Raw genomic sequence first — 25,197 nt, 5'->3', positions numbered from 1 at the left:
TTCGGGGCAGCAACCCAACAACAGGTTGTCCGATTTGTCTGAAAATTTCGGGGCAGATAGATCTTGACCTGATAATTAATTTTATCCCATGTCAGATTGCTCTAAATGCTTTGGTTTTTGAGTTATAAGCCAAAAACTGCATTTTACCCCTATGTTCTTTTTTTAGCCATGGCAGCCATCTTGGTTGGTTGGCGGGGTCACGCCACACATTTTTTTTAACAATATACCCCAATGATGATTGTGGCCAAGTTTGGTTTAATTTGGCCCAGTAGTTTCAGAGGAGAAAATTTTTGTAAAAGATTACAAAAATTTACGAAAAATTGGTCAAAATTGACTATAAAGGGCAATAACTCCTTAAGGGGTCAACTGACCATTTTAGTCATATTAACTTATTTGTAGATCTTACTTTGCTGAACATTATTGCTGATTACATTTTATCTCTTTCTATAATAATATTCAAGATAATAACCAAAATCTGCAAAATTTCCTTCAAATTACTGATTTCGGGGCAGCAACCCAACAACCCGTTGTCCGATTCATTTGAAAGTTTCAGAGCAGATAGATTTTCACTTGATGAACGATTTTACTCCATGTCAGATTTGCTCTAAATGCTTTGGTTTCAGAGATATAAGTCAAAATCTACATTTCACCCCTATGTTCTATTTTTAGCCATGGCAGCCATCTTGGTTGGTTGGCCAGGTCACGCCACACATTTTTTTAAAACTAGATACCCCAAAGATGATTGTGGCCAAGTTTGGATTAATTTGGCACAGTAGTTTCAGAGGAGAAGATTTTTGTAATAGATTACCAAGATTTACGAAAAATGGTTAAAAATTGACTATAAAGGGCAATAACTCCTAAAGGGGTCAACTGACCATTTCGGTCATGTTGACTTATTTGTAAATCTTACTTTTTTGAACATTATTGCTGTTTACAGTTAATCTCTATCTGTAATAATATTCAAGATAATAACCAAAAACAGCAAAATTTCCTTAAAATTACCAATTCAGGGGCAGCAACCCAACAACGGGTTGTCCGATTCATCTGAAAATTTTAGGGCAGAGAGATCTTGACCTGATAAACAATTTTACCCCCATGTCAGACTTGCTCTAAATGCTTTGGTTTTTGAGTTATAAGCCAAAAACTGCATTTTACCCCCTAAGTTCTATTTTTAGTCATGGCAGCCATCTTGGTTGGTTGGCTGGGTCACGCCACACATTTTTTAAACTAGATACCCAAATGATGATTGTGGCCAAGTTTGGTTAAATTTGGCCCAGTAGTTTCAGAGGAGAAGATTTTGTAAAAGTTAACAACGACGACGGACAACGGACGCAAAGTGATGGGAAAAGCTCACTTGGCCCTTTGGGCCAGGTGAGCTAAAAAGTCTGCTAGATATGGATACCACTAACGAATACAAAGATGTAAATATTGGCCTGGGATTTCTCTAAATTCACAGAGATGATGAAAGTGATCTCAATATATATTTGCCTTCCAAAGGTGTAAATCAACAGATATACAAATGTGTAAAAAGCCATTATGAATAACAAAGAAACACAATTTAAAAATTACTATTTCTTTACTTTTGGTTTTTAAAAAGTTTTACATTGATGAGAGTGTGAAATATACAAAATGACGATGCAGGCAGTAAAAAGCCTCTTTTATACACAATACATGCTGAGATCATCTTGACACATTCATCCATACACTCAAACAACATACAATTATTGACATTAGTGACAATGTGAATTAAATAATTTTGTGAAAATTTAAGTACAATGGTATGAAAATATGAATTCCTAATTTTTACATATTTCATGAATTTAAGTAAATAAATAATATAAAATGTTCTAATTTTAAATAATCTATCGTAGAAAATAAAGACATTTATTAACTGAAGGAGATACCAATGTACTTGATTAGATGTACTTTATTTAATAGCAATGCATTAATGTTTCAATGTATTTACACAACTACTGGTATGCCTCGTGTACAAACATTGTGTTACTAACTGTTATCAAATGATCACGGATTATGTTGTATGAGGATTGTAAACATGAATATGATTTTACATATAACAAACATTCAACCTATGCATTAGGATTTGGATATTTTATATGCCATAAAGTTATGAAAACATACATTCATATGAAAAAAATAACTTTTATGTTATGGATTGTACTGAAACTTTTCAATTGAACTTTAACCTTTGTCTATCAAGTGCTATATTTATTCTTACTATTTACATTCATGACAGTTGTTATTAAATTTCTGCAAAATTTTTTTAAATGGTATCCCCTCTCACTGAGAAATACTTATATTAAGTTATCAAACCTATATAATTTATATTTTATTATACTGTTAATTAAAAATTCTACCTACTAACATCTGCTTAATATAAAATACAACAAACCATCAAATACTATAACAACAAAAGTACTATACATAACAAAACTATCATTTTCATATTGCCTCCTCTTACAGGTAGGATCTTTAAGTTTGGAGGTAAAAAAACAAACCAACAAAATATAATTCAGAATGAAACAAGAACTTAAGGTGATGTTGGAACTTTATAAATACTCTTAACCATCTTTTGGTACAAATAAAAAAACATTAAAAACTGAATTGCAGTTTACTAATTATGTGACTGGCAAGTTTTAAAATTTTAACTATACCACAAAACAAAAACAAAAACACATATATTGCTGTAAAAGGTGTGTGCTTATAAAGGAGTATGGATAATATGGCACATACAAATGCCTAAACTCTCATCAAAATCATTGGAACAGTTATATTTCTGGGACTTGTGAATAATATTGATTCAACAGACATATGCTTTTATATTTGAGATTGACCACCTATTAAATAGGTTGTGGTCAGTTTCTTTTCTCAATAATATATCTGAAATACTCGTATAAAATATAAAAAGATCTAACTTCCAGTAGCAAAGATTTCATGCACATTAAGTATGAAAATATAAAATCATCTTTTGACAATGTTGAATGGTATTTGATTATCTAGACCTAATAATTGTCATACCCTATACTATTTTAATGAGAACTTGACAATGTTTAAAATAGCTATCTAATAGGATTATGATGAAGACATGTATTTAAAACATATAAAAGGAATCAAAACTATGTTTCTATTTAAAATTGTACATTATAAATACAAAATGATATAGAGTACAACAGTAGGAATGGATAAGACTAATTTATATATATATATATATATACATCCTATTAAATACATCAATAACACAAGAAGAAAACAAGTCATATTCATAGTAAAAATCTGTTTTTTTTTGCTTTCTACCTAAATCCAACAAAGAAAGAACAAAAAAAGAACAAGTGAAACTGCGAGCTACTGCTCACTGATGATACCCCCGCCGCAAGTGGATAATATTAATAGTGTAAAAATATGCAAGTGTTCGGTAAACAGGAAGTTGTCGAGTGATGAATCTGAAAACGCATCACACGGTATAGCTGACTTATATAAATCCTGAAACCAAATTTCAGAAATCATTGTATTGTAGTTCCTGAGAAAAATGTGACGAAAATTTTCAACTTGGCTATCATGTGTAAAATCAGACAAGTGTTCGGTAAACAGGAAGTTGTCGAGTGATGAATCTGAAAACGCATCACACGGTATAGCTGACTTATATAAATCCTGAAACCAAATTTCAGAAATCCTTGTATTGTAGTTCCTGAGAAAAATGTGACGAAAATTTTCAACTTGGCTATCATGTGTAAAATCAGACAAGTGTTCGGTAAACAGGAAGTTGTCAAGTGATGAATCTGAAAACGCATCACACGGTATGGCTGACATATATAAATGTTGATACCAAATTACAGAAAGGGTGGATGTGTAGTTCCTGAGAAAAATGTGACGAAAGTTTCATGGGACGGACTGACTGACGGACGGACTGACGGACGGACTGACGGACGGACTGACGGACTGATGGACGGACTGACGGACAGACAGAGGTAAAACAGTATACCCCCCCTTTTTTAAAGCGGGGGTATAAAAAAAACAACAGAATAAATAATGTCTTTGTAATCTTTTATCAAAATGGTAGAAAATCTAGTTTCAGAAGTTTCCATTGTAATGGTAGATTATAAACTTGTTTACATTATATAATGTGACAGAATCTATAACAGGACGGACATACTAACAAATAAAAATTGGATGCACAGACAGACAGACCTGACCATAATGGCCCTTACATTACATTAAATGTATGCATAAGGCTTAACTTGAATTAATAAAATGGAAATCTATTTTATAAGTTTATCAATAATTTACAAATGCACTTCTGGTATATACACTTCTAAATAAAAAACTCAGAAATCAATTAAAGCATTTAGTTCATTGCGTTTAGTTGCCATGACAGAGGATAAAACTGACTAGTAGAACATCACCTGTAAGAATATGAACCCTATTTGTTTTTTAACCTTAATGACAAATGTAATTCAGAAATTTGTTCTTTCATTTATTATATATGATTGATTGTTGAAAAGGAGAGATTAATTATTGCAATTTCTGAAAATGTGACATTCAAAATAAAGTTTAAAATGTGAGGTTATCCCGTCACAACTTCCACACTTGAACAAAAAAAATCACAAATAGTTCTAAATTTCCCCTATGAATAATTACAAATATTCATACGGCTTAAAAAAGGACCATTTTTACTGCTATTTGAAAAAAATCAAAAAATTATTTATCAAAAAATGAATTGATTTCTGAATCAGTATAAAATTAAGAAGCAATTGATATCATGCAGTAATTAGGTAATTCTATTCTTCCATTCCACTTATAACAATCTACTTATACTGAATGTAATTTCATAAATATTTACAACCTTATAAAATAAATAGAGACAGCCAACATAAATTGAGCAGAAATGTCATAATTAATGATATTTACTGAAAAAATCAATGATGAGAATAAACTACTCAGAAGATTGAACATGTCATTTCATAGAAAATCAAAACAGTTTAAATAAATCAAACCTTTTGAAATGAAATATACATGCAATGAAAAGTTCTGCAGTTAGCTTATATTCTAAATATTCTTTTTAATACACAATTTGTACACAATGTGTACAACTTTATAACTGACAATGTATTCACTCTGAAAAAAATTGTTGCATTATAAGAAATTACACAAAAAGATCATAAAAAACTTAAGTATAAACTAAATAAAGACATTTCACAAATGTGGTTAAGTCTTAATGGTTATTAAATCTTTAAAAATAATATTTAAGATTTTGGCTGTAAGTTAAAAGACTTTATACATTTTTTAATTCATAGTTCTTTAAAATTTAATTTTGCCAAATATTTACTAATGGAAATATAAACCTTCCTATATACAACTCTACTTAATGATTCATAACATATTTAACAATATCTCCAATGTCCGACATTTCATCCATATCTTTTTCCCCATTAGAAGGAGATTGTTCTCCCTCATATGTCTGTTGGTCTGGTTCCACTGGTGACTCCTCTTCCTCTTCATGGGAGATAATTGGTTCTAGTTGTTGGACACGAGGATGCTTATCTAACAGGTTGTCAATCATGAATCCCCGCCCACCATTCCCAGGCATCATCTGAGGTGGACCATACATTCCCGGATTCATCTGGTTGTAATCTGGAGGACCTTGGTTCATACCATTCATTCCATAGTTATCAAATGGGGGTCTCATAAAAGGTCCTTGTTGTGGATGCATTGGTCTTGATATTGGCATTTGATATTGTGGTCCTGGGATCATCTGAGGTTGTTGCTGGGGTTGAAATTCTTGTCCTGGTACATTAGGACCTGATGAAGGTTGAGGTTTGGACTCTGCCTGAGCCTTCATTTTTTCCTTTTTAGTTTGTCTTGGTTTTCTTGGTTTTTTTGCTTTTGTTGGTTCATTAGTTGAAGTAGCAGAACTATCAGAGCCTTCCTGCATTTTTGATTTACTAGGGCTGTCTGCCTTCGTCTCATCAGGTCCAGAACTCTGTGGCATTCTCATTCCCATTTCAAGTCTAGGACCAAAACCAGTTGGAACTCCAGGGTGCTGTTGATAAGGCATTGGACCAGGTCCATACATAGGCCTTTGGAAATTTGGATTCATTGGCCTCATGTGCTCTGGTCTCATTCTAGGGATGACATTTCTTGGGACTTGTCCAACAAAGCTAGGTGGCCCTTGCATATTAGGCCTTTGTGGCATCCCCATCGAACCTTGTTGAAACTGCATTCTTTGGTTACTCATGATTGACATCATTTCATTGAACTGTCCTCTGAACATTCCTTGCTGATAAGGATGTGGTCCTCTAATCATGGACCCTTCTGGGGGATTTGGCTGTTGTCCTCTAATTATGGACCCTTCTGGAGGAATTGGCTGTGGTCCTCTAATCATGGACCCTTCTGGAGGATTTGGCTGTGGTCCTTTAATCATGGAACCTTCTGGAGGAATAGGCTGTGGTCCTCTTATCATGGACCCTTCTGGAGGAATAGTCTGTGGTCCTCTAATCATTGAACCTTCTGGAAGATTAGGGAGTGAACCTCTAATCGGGGTTTTCTCTGAAGGATTAGGCAGTGGTCCACTTAACATGGTCTTCTCTTCAGGATGTGTACCAGACTTTTGTGAAGATGGAGATCCAGGCATTCTTTCAATATCAGATTTAGGAACCTTTGGATTGGACTCATTACCTGAAGTTAATTCAATTCCAGTTGTTTGTTTTTCTGAGATTTTTTGTTTATCTGTGTCTGCATCAGAGCTAGCTGATGTCACCTGACTTTGTGGCAGGTTTTTAGTGTTTGCCTCTGACAGCAATTCAGTAACAATCTGTCCATCAGGTTTTTCACTTTCTGAACTCGTCTTTTCAATATCTTTTAGTTGATTTGAATCAAGTTTGTTTTCCTTTTTATTTTTTGAAGATTGTTCTACTTGATCTTTTATATCTTTTTCAGAGGATGTCTGTGTATCAGAGACAACAACATCTGTATCTTTTCTTGTTTCGAAACACTCCTCTGGTATTTTATTTTGTTTACTGTTAATATGTTGAACTGAACTGGATTCATCTTTAACTTTAGCTGATATAGGAGCTATCGGAACATCTTTTCCAGAAACTGATTGTGATGTTTGATCTAATTCATTTTTGATATTTTGATCAGTGTGAACATCCTTTGCTCTATCTACTGGAACAATGGCCTGAGGAGTATGAGAAGGTGACATCTGCGACCTAGGCTGGGGCTGTCGTGGTGGAAAGAACTGTTGGTTTGTTTCCTGTATTGGTGGGCTTCCAATTGTTGGACTGCTGACTGGTGGACCAGAAATGTGAGAAGGAGGCATTTGTTGACCGGGTTGAAGCGGTCGATGTGGAAATCCTTGTTGATTGGGGTGTAAACCAGGTCTCTGCTGAGCTGGATATGGAAAACCTGGTCTAAAATGTCCTTCTTGACCTGGCATCATATGCCTTTCAGGTTGACCATAGAAAGGTCCTCTAGCCATTGGTCTATGTGGTTGTCCGGGGAATGGACCCCTTATCATTGGCGTAGACTGATAACTATGCTGTTGTCCTGGCATCATTGGTCTTTCTGGAAGCCCAGGTTGGGAACTTGGGGGACTTTTCATTCTACTATCTTTATCTTCTCTATTTTGATCTGTGACTGCTCCCTCCTGGTTTGAACCTCTTAGATTATCTTGCTGACTGGTATTTGGATAAGGACCTCTCATCATTGTTGACTGACCAGGATATGGACCTCTCATCATTTGACCTGACTGATAGCTGGAATATTGGCCCTGCATCATCATTTGCTGCTGGTTTGGGAAACGACCTCCCATCATCATCTGCTGATTAGGATAAAAAGCACCTCGGATCATTTGGCCATCTTGTTGTGGCATTGGTGGACCTCTGATCATTTGGCCATCTTGTGGTATTGGTTGACCTCTAATCATTTGGCCCTCTTGTGGCATTGTTGGACCTCTAGTCATTTGGCCATCTTGTTGTGGCATTGGTGGACCTCTCATTTGCCCCATCATTTCTGGTCTTATACCTTGCTGCATCTGAGCTCCATCCTGTTGGCCTGGATGTGGACCTCTCATCATTGATTGACCTTGAATTGATCTTCCAAAAATTTGACCTTGACTGTGAGGCACCTGTGATGAATATTGCGGCCTTTCTTGCATTGTGGAGTATGGTTGGGATGATATTGTCCCCTGGTTAGTAGACATTGATGTAAATGGCTGATTGGAAGTTGATACAGGAAAGTTTACCTGCCTCATCTGGGGAGGATAATTTTGTGAAAGTGGCGGACCTTGTCTCATTATATGACCAGGTTGCTGAGATTGATATGATGAATGAGGAGGTGAGAACTGTTGTTGAGGTGGTGAACCGTAAGGAGGTGATCTCCCCTGGAACTGTTGTTGCCCAGGTTGATTGGTAAAGTTTCCCTCAGCATAACTCTGACCCATTGAGTATTGTGGACTTGGCCTAACGACACCCATGTTGTTCTGACATACTGGTGTGTCACTACTATCAGGAACTGTACTTATTGAGATTTGAGCCTCATTCTGAGATTCATTTTTTGGATTTGTGTCATTCTTTTCCTGTGGTGAATTGGTTGGTTCTTTGTCAGACTCATGCTCACTTGAATCTTTATGAAGTGTTTCTTCACCTTTTTCAATTGATTTACTAACTTTATCTTTTTTCTTTGGTATTTTTCTATCTTGTCCTTTGATATCTTTGTCCTCAGAATCCTCTTCTGTTTCATCATCTTCTTCATCCTCCTTTTCATCTTTTTTCTGCTTCTTTGGTTTAACTGGTTCTTTTTCATCTTCTTCAGTTGTCTCCCCTTCCTCTGAATCTTCAGACTTCTTGTCATAGTAATCATCAGTATCAGTAGAATCATCTCTAATAGCATTTTTCTTTTTTGTTTTTTTGTCTTTTTCACTTCCACTTTTGTCCTCCGATACCTCAGTTGCATCAGAATCAGAACCTGCTATTGCCTTGTAATTAACTCTTTTAGCTATATTTCTCCTTCTATTCCGTGAAGGCTCTGAAGATTCAGATTTTTCTGATTCACTACTTGATTCAGAATAACGTCTTTTGGACAATTTCCTTTTTGCTGCTTTTTTTATTTTTCCAATATCTACACTGCTATCATCACTTTCTGACTTAGATTCACTTTCCTCTAATTTTTCACTCCTTTCACTTCCTTCATCCTCTGAATCCACAATTCTCCTCCTCTTTGCAGAATGTTTACCTTTCTTTTTCTCTTTTTCTCTGAACACTTTTTTATCTATTTCTTTCCTATTTTTCTTCTTTTTTGTAGGGCCACTGTCCTCAGAGCATAAATCATCTGTGTCAATAGATTCATCAGTTTCTTCTTCCTCCTCTTCTTCTTCTTCACTCCATACTTCTTTGTGTTTTCTCCTTTGTCGTGTGGAAGCTCTTGTAGAACGAGCAGACTTTCTCCTGGGACCATAGTCACTGTCTTCTTCATCAACAACTGTAAAAGACAATTTTATTAGAATTAAACAGTTGTTTTTTTATTGTCATCTATCCATCACATTTGATTCTGTGGAGTGGGATTTTTTAGTAAAAGCTCTAAATAGCTTTAATTTCGGACCATCTATATGCAAATGGTTTGAGACTCTATTCCGAAGCTAAAAGCTGTGTAATAATTAATGGTAATTTTTCAAATTTCTTCAATCTTGAGCGAGGCTGTAGAAAAGGTGACCCCCTATCCCCATATTTATTTATTATAGGTGTTGAATTATATATTATTAGCCCTAAAACTAAAATCTACATCTGAAATCCATGGTATTCCTATTCATAACAAAGAATTATTGTTGAGCCAGTATTCTGATGACACATTTCTTGTTTTGGATGGGGGAAAATCTTTAGAGGAGACTTTAAAATGTTTGGATTCTTTTCACAGGGTCTTTGGGCTAAAAATGAATGCATCCAAGACCAAAACTGTTTGGATTGGAACCAAAAAATATTCAGACTATATACTTTGTCCTTATTATAATCTTCAATGGACAAAGTCAAATTTCAAACTTTTAGGAATAGATTTTTCATTAGATTTACAAGCTATGTTATATATAAATTTCACAATGAAAATCAAGGAAATGTCATGCTTGGGAACACAGAAAACTTACATTACTTGGTAAAATTACTGTTATAAAGACTCTGGCATTACCAAAGATAATTCATTTGCTCACAGCTTTACTTAATCTATCCCAGATCAAAATTAAACAGTTAAATACTCTCTTTTATAACTTTATTTGGAATGGGAAATACGAACATATAAAACGCAATACACTAATTGGGGCTTTTATGCAGGGAGGTTTGAACATGGTGCATTTGTCATCTTTTAGTACATATCTAAAAATAAGCTGGGTTAGAAGACTTCTTTTGAATTTAGAGGGATAATGGCAGACATTATTTCTGTCTGAATTAACCAAATTTGGTGGTGACAGGGTCTTTTCTTTACAAAAAGAAAAACTGCTAGAAATTCATGGCTATGTTAAGAATACTTTTTGGAAAGATGTTATATTTTGCTTACATACTTATACTAAGGCTTGTACAAATGATATATTATCGCTAGATATTTTAAATTTTGTGCCACTTTCAGATTACACTCTATATATGCAATGGAAGGACTTTGGTGTACAGTATATAAAAGACCTTGTAAATGGTCAAAACAAAGACTTCTTTACATTTCAAAAGATTAGACATAAGAATTTTCTGAAATATTACAGTCTAATCTCCAATATTCCAAAATTTATTAAAGACCACATAAAAGAATACTGTGATTCTCAACAGATTGAAAATGTCAACATCTCTGATGCTTTTTGTACTCAGATTATTAATAATAAGAAACCAAAATTTGTGTATAAGAGTGTTATTGATCATATATTTCAACCAACTCTTGAAAAATTTCAGAAATGGGAGCAGCAGGTAGACTCAGAAATTGAAAATTGGCAAAAAATATTTTATGCTACTAAGGAAGTCTTGCAAAGATACCTAGTAAAAAGTTTTCAATTCAAAATACTGCGCCTATTAATTCCTACAAACTCTTTTTTGTACAAGATAAAGAAGAAAGATTCTAGTTCATGTACTTTTTGTAAACTTGATGACGATACTATTGTACATTTTTTCTATGATTGTCCAATAACATATCAATTTTGGTCATCATTATTACAGCAAATAAGGTTGTATAGCAGGGATTTTGCCATCAGTAACCAGGTGCTCCGCAGGGCGCAGCTTTATACGACCTCAGAGGTCGAACCCTGAACAGTTGGGCAAGTATGGACAAAACATTCAAGCGTGATACAGCTCTGAATTTGGATTGTGATCAAATTTTTGACATTACATGGTGTTTTTTTTACACAAAACAAATGTCAAGATTTTACAAATCAATTAAAGATTTCTTCTTCAAACTTTTTAAATCTAAAATTAAATAGTTGACACAGCATAGGTTTCTGACACAGAATGAATGTGGTCTAATGAACTTAAAAGTAGAAAATGACATCATAGTCATGTCTGGCAAATTTCCAACATATATTATCAACTACTATTCTATACAAAGAAAGATAACTCCAATTGAAAATTAATTGCTATTGCACAATATTGTGCAATGAGTTATTTCTTGCTATTGTGCAATACTGTGCAATTGAAAATTTCTTGCTATTGCACAATACTTGATATGGAATCCTGATTTGGACCAACTTGAAAACTGGGCCCATAATCAAAAATCAAAGTACATATTTAGATAAAGCATATCAAATAAGCCCAAAGAATTTTTGATGAAATCAAACAAAGTTTAATTTTGGACCCCCGTTTGGACCAACTTGAAAACTAGGCCAATAATTAAAAATCTAAGTACATTTTTACATTCAGCATATCAAAGAACCCCAAGGATTCAATTTTTGTTAAAATCAAACTTAGTTTAATTTTGGACCCTTTGGACCTTAATGTAAACCAATTTGAAAAACTGGACCAAAAATTAAGAATCTACATACACAGTTAGATTTGGCATATCAAAGAACCCCAATTATTCAATTTTTGATGAAATCACACAAAGTTCAATTTTGGACCCTTTGGGCCCCTTATTCCTAAACTGTTAGGACCAAAACTCCCAAAATCAAACCCAACCTTCCTTTTATGGTCATAAACCTTGTGTTTAAATTTCATAGATTTCTATTTACTTATACTAAAGTTATGGTGCAAAAACCAAAAATAATGCTTATTTGGGCCCCTTTTTGGCCCCTAATTCATAAACTGTTGTGACCTCAACTCCAAAAATCAATCCCAACCTTCCTTTTGTGGTCATAAACCTTGTGTTAAAATTTCATTGATTTCTATTTACTTATAATAAAGTAATTGTGCGAAAACCAAGAATAATGCTTATTTGGGCCCTTTTTTGGCCCTTAATTCCTAAACTGTTGGAACCAAAACTCCCAAAATCAATCCCAACCTTCCTTTTGTGGTCATAAACCTTGTGTCAAAATTTCATAGATTTCTATTCACGTAAACTAAAGTTATAGTGCGAAAACCAAGAAAATGCTTATTTGGGCCCTTTTTGGCCCCTAATTCCTAAAATGTTGGGACCAAAACTCCCAAAATCAATCCCAACCTTCCTTTTGTGGTCGTAAACCTTGTGTTAAAATTTCATTGATTTCTATTCACTTTTACTAAAGTTAGAGTGCGAAAACTAAAAGTATTCGGACGACGACGACGACGACGACGACGCCAACGTGATAGCAATATACGACCAAAAAATTAAAATTTTTGCGGTCGTATAAAAAGCAGATATTCTATTCAGAAGGCTTATTCATAAATCTTTTATGTATAGTAGCAAAAAATAATGTATATAAATGTAAGTTTAAGGAACTTACTCCTAATATTGTTGGTTTTAAAAATAGAATGAAACAATATCAGTCATATGAATATTATATTGCAAAGAAAAATAATAATGTTGATGTATATGAAAAATTTTGGACCCAATTAAATACATATTTCCATTATAGAGTATGATATTATTCTGTGAGCAAAATTTTTGATTAGATTTTGTTTATACTTTGATGCATATAATTATAAACAATAGTTATGTACATAAGTAAGTAACATATGTGTGTATGTAAGTAAGAATTGTATGTGTGTATGAGAAACTGAGAGAAAGTGAAAGTGAATGCAAGTGGTTCTCATTTCTTTTTTCTATTTACCCCTTTACATTGGTATTTCCTGATATTTATTTATCTATTCAGAAATTTTTACCCTTTCCTTTTTTTTTCGTATTACTTAATTCCTTTCAGTGTGTTTTAAAGTTTATCTTAGTTATTTAACTTTATTTTATTTATTTCATTTTTTTTTTTGGGAGGGAGGAGGAGATAAAATTTAATAAAATCATTTAAACATTTATTGCATTAAAAAAGGGAGGGAAGAGAGAAGAAAAAGGAAATGAAATTCTCTTGATTTATAATATTTGTTTGATTCCTTAAAATCTAAAACTAAATAATATCTTATTTATGAAGAATTATTTTTTTGTTTGTTTGTTATATTAGACATTTATGTTGAACCATCTTTATATTTGTTAGCATTTAACTTACATGTATTTATACCGGTATATTATATATATATATAGATTCTTACATTGATACCAGTGGATTATCGGATTTATCCAATCAAGATAGTTAAATTATCAATTTTAAAGTCTGAGCCGCCTCGGCGAGGACTTTAAAATTCATAATTTAACTATCCAGATTTGATAAATCCGATAATCTATGAGTAACTATGTAAGAATCTGTTTCTCTAATGATTAAAAGATACATTTTCATTGTTTGTTAACCGAAAATCCCCTTCGAGTGCCATTCACATTGCACGAAGTTGTCAATTTCATTAACACCTGTTAGCATATTTTGATTCATCCAGTTGGCTAAAAAAGTCATGACCTTTAAAATCATCCAATGATCTTTTGAGATCACAAGCAACCACACGTTGATTAAATATTTTTATACACTGGGTTCGGAAAGGGATAAATTTCCACAGAATTAGAGAAATGTATTTAATGAATGTTACTAACAACCACTAACTCCTGTATATATAAATACCATTACTAATGTTAACAAGGCCGGGATAAGGTATCGGTAATCAATGTTTTAAACTAACAAATGTAAAGATTTCAATAAATAAAAAACAAGTGAAACTGCGAGCTACTGCTCACTGATAATACCCCCGCCGCAAGTGGATAATATTAATAGTGTAAAAATATGCAAGTGTTCGGTAAACAGGAAGTTGTCAAGTGATGAATCTGAAAACGCATCACACGGTATAGCTGACTTATATAAATCCTGAAACCAAATTTCAGAAATCCTTGTATTGTAGTTGCTGAGAAAAATGTGACGAAAATTTTCAACTTGGCTATCATGTGTAAAATCATACAAGTGTTCGGTAAACAGGAAGTTGTCGAGTGATGAATCTGAAAACGCATCACACGGTATAGCTGACTTATATAAATCCTGAAACCGCAAGTGGATAATATTAATAGTGTAAAAATATGCAAGTGTTCGGTAAACAGGAAGTTGTCAAGTGATGAATCTGAAAACGCATCACACGGTATAGCTGACTTATATAAATCCTGAAACCAAATTTCAGAAATCCTTGTATTGTAGTTGCTGAGAAAAATGTGACGAAAATTTTCAACTTGGCTATCATGTGTAAAATCATACAAGTGTTCGGTAAACAGGAAGTTGTCGAGTGATGAATCTGAAAACGCATCACACGGTATAGCTGACTTATATAAATCCTGAAACCAAATTTCAGAAATCCTTGTATTGTAGTTGCTGAGAAAAATGTGACGAAAATTTTCAACTTGGCTATCATGTGTAAAATCATACAAGTGTTCGGTAAACAGGAAGTTGTCAAGTGATGAATCTGAAAACGCATCACACGGTATGGCTAACATATATAAATGTTGATACCAAATTACAGAAAGGGTGGATGTGTAGTTCCTGAGAAAAATGTGACGAAAGTTTCATGGGACGGACTGACTGACGGACGGACGGACTGACGGACGGACTGACGGACGGACTGACGGACAGACAGAGGTAAAACAGTATACCCCCCCTTTTTTAAAGCGGGGGTATAAAAAATCTATCCATCACATTCCTTTTTTAATATAAAGTACTAAATGGTGGCCCCTTTGCCGGCAATGCTATTTTTAGCAATTATCTCCTTAAAAGGCGTTTTTAATAAACTAATTACGAAAAAACTGCTGTTGTCTAATTGGAGCTCGATATCTATTTGTGATTTTACCGCACTCAAATATATATGGTCCCATGGCTTTTCTTGGTAAATTTTGGTTTCTTTTACGATACCTCATGATTTGCAGAAAATTTTCCCTCACTTTGATCAATATAATAAAAAAAAAAATCCGGCCCTTCCTCATATACATTTAAGGACAAATTAGTGCTTGCATAAAACTTCATTCATAATGCTTTTCAGAAGAAAAAATATATAAATGATATATAAAAACCAATCACAGAGAGCCATCTATTTTCATCTCTATGCCATGTTTCCTTCATAAAATGGCTGCGCCCATGTAATTTTATTTGGTACATTGTAACCTTTTAGACATCTTGTTCTTTTATAATGTGTGTTTACCATATCAATTGAAGGTGGTCTAGATCATGCATGACTAACTTCACAAGGTAAATAGATTAGTTCCTAATTTGTCCTAGCATTCCCTGAACACTGTTTAATTAAAGGTGTCTAAAATCAATTAATTCTCTTAATCAGGCCTCAATTCTGATATTACAAACAGTCTTTTTAACATGTTTAACTCTGAGTTCTTATTTGATTAAAAAAATTGGCATCATCTACCCTTCTTAACAAACTCTGTCAAATTTTATACAGATAATATGGCCTATAGGCTAAGCGTTTAATGTCATATACTATATTCTCAATGCAATACAATCCCTTTAGAATGATTACTGTCAATACCTGTATTCATATACTCATCATTCTCAATCAGGTGTTGTATATACTGTATGCTGAACACAATCCTAGTACAGTACCGTAACTTTAAATGGTAAGTATTTATGTATGTTTTTTATATACTAGTTGCAATACTCAACATGTGAACTACAAATAACTTCATTCCTGACAGTGATTAAAATGACTCTACATCTAACATAATGTCATTGTGTCTTATCCCTCGTTAACCCTGTCTCTCCAATTTCAGACTATTATCACCAGGACTTACCAAAATCCTTATATTGCTTAGATCTAGCATTGCGTCTTGCACTTCGTCTTGTCCCCTTTCTACACCAGCCCTCTCCGTCCAGACTATAATCACTGACATCATCATCATCTTCCTCTACCTCTTCTGGGGGTTCGGAAGTATCACTGAAATTGAATAAACGGAAGTTTAAAATTTAGTACTGCTTTTCATTTATCAAAACACTCTTTTATTGTAATTCTTGGGTAATATGTGTACTAATATGCTAACTTGATATATATAATATCACATTTTAAATTTTAACTTATTCATACTAGCTATTAAGTACTAGCTATATAACATAAATATTCCCTGGACCACTTATGCATGAAGTCATACAATACAAGATTTTATAACAATTTTCACACTGAATAGATCAAAACTGCTATCAGATGCAATTCTTTCTTTGTAAGTTGTGTCATTGTTATCAATACACAGGAAATTCTTACATAAATTAATGGAGGTGCTTAGATAGTTTTCTCAATTGATATAATAGTTGTGTACACTTGTTTTTTATGTCTTTTAAGTTGAAGACTTATAATACTAATTTAAAAGTACTTTCTTTCAGGGTTTCATTTTTAATGGTTTGTTATAACATTGAAGATTCTTAAGACTTTGAAAATGTAGTTTATGAATGATACATTCAGACATATTTAAAAATCTGTATTTCATTTTGTTCTATATCTTAATAATAAGTAAATTACCAGTACTACAGATTTTTGGTACAGAAATAATACCTATGCAAAAGAAGCAGTGTAGTCAATTTGATATAATACAATTGATGTGCTTGTCAGTGTTTTTATATTTTATGTTCACATAAGTCATATGGTCAAAGAAGTTCTTCAGAGATCATGTTGATGGTTACTAAAAAAGGCTTCTAAAATACCCACTTAAATGCTGATAAAACTTTCAACATGTCCATGCATTGGTAATTGCTTCTTTAGGATTTTTTGTAATTTGGATATACATTTAAGCATGTTATTAATCAAGTATGAGAGTTGAGTTAGATCAGCTATTTGATAGCATAATTCCGTGCAGTGGTGGAGAATTTTAATCATGTGACTTACTCAGAACATTTGTATTCATCTCCACTTTCCTCCTCATTGTCATCTTCATCACTAAGATTTGTAAGGCGACGCCCCTTCTTCTTTTTGCGACCTCCCCCTACCGGTGATGGTTTTCCTTCCTCCTCCTCACTGACATATTCCCGACCCTCTGCCATGTAAATATTAGCCATGTCTTTACCTCGGGATCTTCCTTTAAACAAGAAATATATTTCATTATATCATCTAACTGCATTTCATAATGTTGAACTAAACAATGGTTTACTTTTGTAAATTGTGACCTGGATGGAGAGTTGTCTTATTGGCACTCCTATCACATCTTCTTATATCTATCTTATCACAATCTGATCTCATAAATTGAGGTATATTGGAAACAGTCAGGTTAAAGTTTATGTTATCAAATGTGATGAAAGTTTCAAGGCTAAAGATGCTATTAAAGGATATTCAAATATTTTGTTAAAGCATTACTCATCACTGTTTTGTCTAAAGATGTGTTTTTATTTGTTGCCTTAATGTTATGTGATTTTGTTGTCTGTTCTTTCATGTACCATATTTTAGTCCACATGTCTATGCTATAAGATGTTTAACCTAATTTTTTGAACATTTAATGTATTCTTTAAATGAGCAGAAATAATCGTCCTTCCATTTCCTTTTCCAGTATGGTGAAAGTGAGAAAAGCAATCAAGTTGAGAGGACCAACGATAATCTGTTAATCACTATTTACCTTTGACAACATTGTTAATTTCATTAGTTTCTAGTGTTAATTTTTCATATCACTCTACTGTGCTGAGAAAGGGAAATATCAGTCTCTAAGATCAAAGGAAAATTTCTAAAAGTAGTGATAAATACCTTTACCAGGGTTATAAGGCTGAGGATTTTCTAAATCTTCTTTGATAGCTGTATTTATCATGTCATCAAATTCGTCAAACTTATAGCTGATTACGTTACGTGATCGACATGACCTCTTAACAAATGATTTGTTCTTCTTTGGCTTATAATATTCCTCCTCCTCTTCCTCTGGACTGTACTGTTCATACTCATCGGGGTTTACATTCTCCTTGTGTTCCTGCAAAAACAAAATTAAATGTCAAATTAACAATGTTCATCAAGTTTCTTGTGAAGGGAAAGTAATATAGCATTTGAATAAAAAATCTAAAAGTTTTAAAGATCAATCAAACATTATCATACTATATGTACATTAATTACAAACGAAAGTGAACCAACGCCTGGTGAGTCTGTAGTACGGTAGAGTCCATAAAGTGGATACCTCGCCGGGTATGCAGGGTCGTTATGATAAAAAAAACATAAAATGTAGAGAGTCTTATAACAACAACACTTTAGGGACTGCTGCAGAAAATTTATTGAGATCGACATGTTTCGGTGCCTAGGGCACCGTCATCAGGATAAAAACAATACATAAAATCATGTTGAAGTACAAAATCAGGTTGTTAAAATTTAAACGTCACAATGTTACAATGGTAAGTAACGTTATTAATAGCAACGTACTGAAAGTGAAAGTGAGGTTTCATTGCAAGTATGTAAATAAACTATAAAAAGAAATTAAAATAAAATGTTTTTGTTGTGAAAATGTTTGTTAAAATTATTCTGCCAACATGTGTGTGTCCTCTTGCATCGTGGAAAGAATAATACAATAAGTTGTCAGGCTGTGTATAGACTGTATAGGTTGTGTGGTCTGAATGTTCTGTTAAATTTCTTCCCCAAAATAGACGACATTTTATCAGCAATTCCGTACCATTTGCTGATAAAATGTCGTCTATTTTGGGGAAGAAATTTAACAGAACATTCAGACCACACAACCTATACAGTCTATACACAGCCTGACAACTTATTGTATTATTCTTTCCACGATGCAAGAGGACACACACATGTTGGCAGAATAATTTTAACAAACATTTTCACAACAAAAACATTTTATTTTAATTTCTTTTTATAGTTTATTTACATACTTGCAATGAAACCTCACTTTCACTTTCAGTACGTTGCTATTAATAACGTTACTTACCATTGTAACATTGTGACGTTTAAATTTTAACAACCTGATTTTGTACTTCAACATGATTTTATGTATTGTTTTTATCCTGATGACGGTGCCCTAGGCACCGAAACATGTCGATCAATAAATTTTCTGCAGCAGTCCCTAAAGTGTTGTTGTTATAAGACTCTCTACATTATATGTACATTAGTTTGTAAGATACACTATATGTACAATAGTTTGTAAGATACACTATATGTACATTAGTTTGTAAGATACACTATATGTACATTAGTTTGTAAGATACACTATATGTACATTAGTTTGTAACATACACTATATCAGTATCTATAATTTCTATTATTTTTATGCATATGATTGCTTTATGCTTCAAAACTTCATGTGTTCCTTCTAAAATATGAAAATTTGGAAAGATAGTCATTTATTTTTTAGATATTGGCAAGAGCCTCAATTCTACCTATCCCAAGTTCCTTAAAAAGATAATTTTGAGTATAATTTCCAGCTATTTATTTTTGCAGGTGTAAGACAATTCTTACTGCACTTTTAATTTACCATAAAATAGAGAAAAGGTTGTAGTTTAACCATGTTTACAGTGGTCAGGGTAAGACTTGAACAAATAACCAACAATAAGCCATTGTTTCACTTACAGAATATTTTTACACAGATATACAATTCCCTTTGACATCAATATATACTTACGTCCTTCAAAATATTGTCTAAACTTATTCCTACAAAGGCTAATCTCTCTTTCCTGGAAATAAAATACAATGAATAGATAAATACAATTCTACGTTTAATTTATAAGTAATGTTCATACCCTTACTGTTGTAGTGATCATTTTTATACTGTGTCTATACTGTAATATATTAATACCTATGTTGTAGACACACATGCATTCAGAAAAACATGAAGAAAATGCTTTCTCGCTTTCTTTAAGTTGTACACTTATGTAATAATGTCAAATACAGTGTTTGATTTACTTGTAAGTTGACTGCATAATTGTAACCTGTTATTTTTCAAAATGAGCATAGAAATCATAATTCAGTATTTTGTGTAAAATGATTAAAGTAAATATAGTATCAACATAAAAACTGCAGTGACACTAAAAACTCAAAAGTAGCATAACATTATTATGAAGAGGTGATATCATACAACATCTATGTCTATATTCTTCTAAAAGTATCACAAACCTTTTTATTAATCGATCTTTCTTCTTCATAATTATATCTAAATCTTTAAGACTAATCTGCAATTTTTCCAACAGCCGTTTCTACAATGAAATAACATAATGTTATAAAAGTTAGATGATAGCATGGATAGTGTGACAGAATTTGATGTTTGTACTAGCACAGTTCAGCAAAACTGATACCTAGTATTACTGAACTCATCAGGTTCAAGGTTTTTTTGCAATGTTTTAGTAGGAGTAGGAGTTTGTATAAATTCTAAACCAAGAGATAATGACACAGAAAGTAGTTTTATAAGTTTGATTTTAACTTTGTTTGAGAATTACTCAAAAACAGAAACCTTTCACCTATACTGTTATATCATCCCAAAAATGACTCTTTTCCTTAGTATCGAAGGATAATTTCCTTATACAATTCCATAATAGTAGGTGTACAATTCAGATATTTGTTCAATCTTCTTGTAAAGTGTCAGGGATCTGAGTTGTAAATGGGATATTGTGTTGATTACACAATCTTGGTATCAATGTTTTAATGTCCCCCCAAATCCCCATCTACTAAAGCTACATCTAAATATCATAAACCAGATGCTCCGCAGGGCGTAGCTTTATACGACCGCAGAGGTTGAACCCTGAACGGTTGGGGCAAGTATGGACACAACATTCAAGCTGGATTCAGCTCTAAATTTGGAGTGTGATTAAATAGTTGACACAGCATAGGTTTCTGACACAGAATGAATGTGTTCTAATGAACTTAAAATTTTTGTTTTCTCTTAGAGCAATTCACTATGCTGTTGAATATTAATCCTCTCAAAAAAATGTTTGAAGAAATTTTCTTTTTTAATTTATGAAATTTCAAATGAGAAAAATTGAACCCAATTTTTTTAATCACATCCCCCTTTCCCTTATTCCAAAACTAATCTCAATTAAAATTTCTAATGGAGTTTGCAACAATAACTACTCATTTAAATACATCATAAAATATTAAGATGTAAAAAAACTGCTTGTTATCACTGAATGGTAAAGATTATTTTAATTTATCAGTTGGTAGTAAAAAGTGAATATACATTGTATATTGTATATAACAAAGATTTAAGTTGATTCTGGACAAAGAAAGATAACTCCAATTAAAAAAAAATCTTGCTATTGCACAATATTTTGCAATTAGATATTTCTTGCTTACTATTCTGGACAAAGAAAGATAACTCTAATTAAAAAAAAATTTGCTATTTCACAATATTGTGCAATTAGATATTTCTTGCCATTGCGCAATACTGTGCAATTGAAAAGACTTGCTATTGCACAATACTTAATATAATAATTTTAGATCCTGATTTGGACCAACTTGAAAACTGGGCCCATAATAAAAAATCTAAGTACATTTTTGGATTCAGCATATCAAAGAACCCCAAGATTTCAATTTTTGTTAAAATCAGACTAAGTTTAATTTTGGACCCTTTGGACTTTAGTGTAGACCAATTTGAAAACAGGACCAAAAATGAAGAATCTACATACACAGTTAGATTTGGTATATCAAAGAACCCCATTTATTCAATTTTTGATGAAATCAAACAAAGTTTAATTTTGGACCCCGATTTGGACCAACTTGAAAACTGGGCCAATAATCAAGAATCTAAGTACATTTTTAGATTCAGCATATCAAAGAACCTAACTGATTCATTTTTTGTCAAAATCAAACTAAGTTTAATTTTGGACCCTTTGGACCTTAATGTAGACCAATTTGAAAACGGGACCAAAAGTTAAGAATCTACATACACAGTCATGACAGTTAGATTCGGCATATCAAAGAACCCCAATTATTCAATTTTGATGAAATCAAACAAAGTTTAATTTTGGACCCTTTGGGCCCCTTATTCTGTTGGGACCAAAACTCCCAAAATCAATACCAACCTTCCTTTTATGGTCATAAACCTTGTGTTTAAATTTCATAGATTTCTATTTACTTATACTAACGTTATGGTGCGAAAACCAAGAATAATGCTTATTTGGGTCCCTTTTTGGCCCCTAATTCCTAAACTGTTGGGACCTAAACTCCCAAAATCAATACCAACCTTCCTTTTGTAGTCATTAACATTGTGTTTAAATTTCATTGATTTCTATTTACTTAAACTAAAGTTATTGTGCGAAAACCAAGAATAATGCTTATTTGGGCCCTTTTTTGGCCCCTAATTCCTAAACTGTTGAAACCAAAACTCCCAAAATCAATCCCAACCGTTCTTTTGTGGTCATAAACCTTGTGTCAAAATTTCATAGATTTCTATTACCTTAAACTAAAGTTATAGTGCGAAAACCAAGAAAATGCTTATTTGGGCCCTTTTTGGCCCCTAATTCCTAAAATGTTGGGACCAAAACTCCCAAAATCAATACCAACCTTCCTTTTGTGGTCATAAACCTTGTGTTAAAATTTCATAGATTTCCATTCACTTTTACAAAAGTTAGAGTGCGAAAACTAAAAGTATTCGGACGACGACGACGACGCAGACGACGACGCCAACGGGATAGCAATATACGACGAAAAATTTTTCAAATTTTGCGGTCGTATAAAAATTAAACACATGGATATAAAATAAATCCAAATATAAAACATACATGTTCACACGGTGGACAAAACCAATCTCCGTCTGGTATTATCATTAGAGGTGGACGTAGGCATGCTGTGTGGAATCCATCATCACATTTATCACAGAGGAGTAGCTGTAAATAGAAATCATATTAACTCACTCAAAATCTACTTTATTTCATCATATCTCTGAAAAAAAATATAAGAAAACCTGTTAAAGACATATTATTAGCCCTTTATGTACATTTTTTGTACATCCAGGTGAGGTTTTGGTAACTTTTTTTCAGTTGATAGAAGCCTTTTAACTTGCTAAAACTTTTATAAGATATCTTCTGTAAAAGTTGCTGGTCTAACTCAATTTCATATTTCTTTCTAAATCAATAAAACATTCACACATTCATAAGGTTAATGTGTATATGGCCAGTTTTTAAGTCAATTTTGGTAGGATGACAAAAAATCTTGATCAAAAGGAAATTATTGCCAAAAAAAGTCAAGATTTCCCTAAAACAGCTTTCATTTGTATTTTATGTAAACAGTTTACTACATTCTTGAAAAAAATGGTTTACTAATTTCTGTTTTAATGAATCCATAGATACTGACTCCTTAAGCTACCTTTGAACAATGATTACACAATTTAGTGTTAATTAACCTTGCACTATTACTCAGTCAGTTAGATCATGGAATAACAGGTCTATATTTTTGACATGGTTAATAATTTTGGTTAAAATAAAGCCATGTTAATCAACTGCTTTTGTATGATATCAACTGATCTTACCATTTTCAAGGCTAAAAACCTATTTTCTAGGCTAATTAACTATTCTAAAGGCAACGTAGAAATGCAATTTTAATCTTACTGTATTTTTTTACAAATGGTCATAATTATATAAATGTGCACATTTCAAACAACAAGAACGATAATTAAAATAAATAGATCACTTCAATCAAGTTTACCCATTCAGGTCTGTCTGTTTTGTGACAATGTATACATGGTGTATCATTTGGGATTTCTTCAACTAGACATTCTTGTGTATCTGAAAATAAATATCAATATAGAAGTTCATTTGATTAAATCAATTATTCATAAGATATCACTATAGATCAAATAGGATTCAGAGAATACTTCAAGTGATATCAACCCAGCAACTATTTTTTTAACGGAAACCAACTTTGGGACATACGGAAAGACATACAGATGGACAAGGGTAAAACTTAATGCACCTTCTGCTCTGGCAGGGGCCATAACAAGAAATGAACTAATCATCATGATCATACTACACATCATCTGAGTCGTCAGAGTCGTGTACAGTAAAATCACTAAGTATAATACATTACTAACCATGTATTGCAGCCTGTCATTTAGCATTCCTTCCTTTAGGAGCAGGATTAAATTCATCTTCTGAGTCGCCAGAGTCAGTTACAGTAAAATCACTATGTATAATACATTACTAACCTTGTATTGCAGCCTGTCGTCTAGTATTCCTCCCTTTAGGAGCAGAATTAAATCCGTCTTCTGAGTCGCCAGAGTCAGTTACAGTAAAATCACTACTGTGGATTCATTTATTTTCGTGGGTATCAATTTTCGTGGATAGAGAAAAAAAGACGTTTCGTGGTATACGTAAATTCGTGGATCGCTGAATACAAACAAACAAAAAATCAGATACGTAATTTGTGAATTTCTTTTTGATTTAGGAGATCATATAACCTCCTTGGTGTGATCAATAATAAAACAAACAAAAAAGAAGGAATTCATTGAAAAAGTTTTGATTGCCAAAATCCTCGCCTGGTCATTTTAGGTTAAAGTGTTCATTAAAAACTTCTATTACAATAATGGACAAAGACAACTAATTATTTGTTTGTTTTACAATTTATAAATGCTTGTCGGAATTCTATAATGCAATCAAAACTTTTTGATTGAAAGCTTATTTCCCTAATCAGGATATAATAAACAGTCATATAAGTAAAAGGTGTGAAAATAAATGTTCCTGTCATAAACAATATTACCTACGGGCAATATCCCCGTACTTAATCCCATTGATTTTCAATCACTAGTAAACCAAACTAATCTATGACACGGTAATTAACAACTTGC

At 32.8% G+C, this 25,197-nt stretch overlaps 1 protein-coding gene across 1 annotated transcript in view; it reads right to left on the bottom strand.

Annotated features, from left to right (window-relative positions):
* Positions 1-1,557: 1,557 nt before the first annotated feature.
* The window catches only part of LOC143067060 (uncharacterized), a 36,974-nt gene continuing 13,334 nt past the window's right edge, over positions 1,558-25,197 (bottom strand). The window contains exons 9-16 of the mRNA XM_076240063.1: positions 24,060-24,139; positions 23,138-23,242; positions 20,538-20,617; positions 20,047-20,098; positions 18,183-18,399; positions 17,337-17,526; positions 16,255-16,397; positions 1,558-9,492 (exon numbers count right to left, since the gene is read on the bottom strand). Coding sequence (XP_076096178.1) covers positions 5,378-9,492; positions 16,255-16,397; positions 17,337-17,526; positions 18,183-18,399; positions 20,047-20,098; positions 20,538-20,617; positions 23,138-23,242; positions 24,060-24,139 — 4,982 coding nt within the window. The 3' untranslated portion in view covers positions 1,558-5,377. The remainder of the gene's footprint in view (positions 9,493-16,254; positions 16,398-17,336; positions 17,527-18,182; positions 18,400-20,046; positions 20,099-20,537; positions 20,618-23,137; positions 23,243-24,059; positions 24,140-25,197) is intronic.

The sequence above is a fragment of the Mytilus galloprovincialis genome, chromosome 3, assembly GCF_965363235.1.
Source record: "Mytilus galloprovincialis chromosome 3, xbMytGall1.hap1.1, whole genome shotgun sequence".
NCBI classification, from domain to species: Eukaryota; Metazoa; Mollusca; class Bivalvia; order Mytilida; family Mytilidae; genus Mytilus; species Mytilus galloprovincialis.
This window is presented reverse-complemented; position numbering and strand designations above follow the sequence as displayed.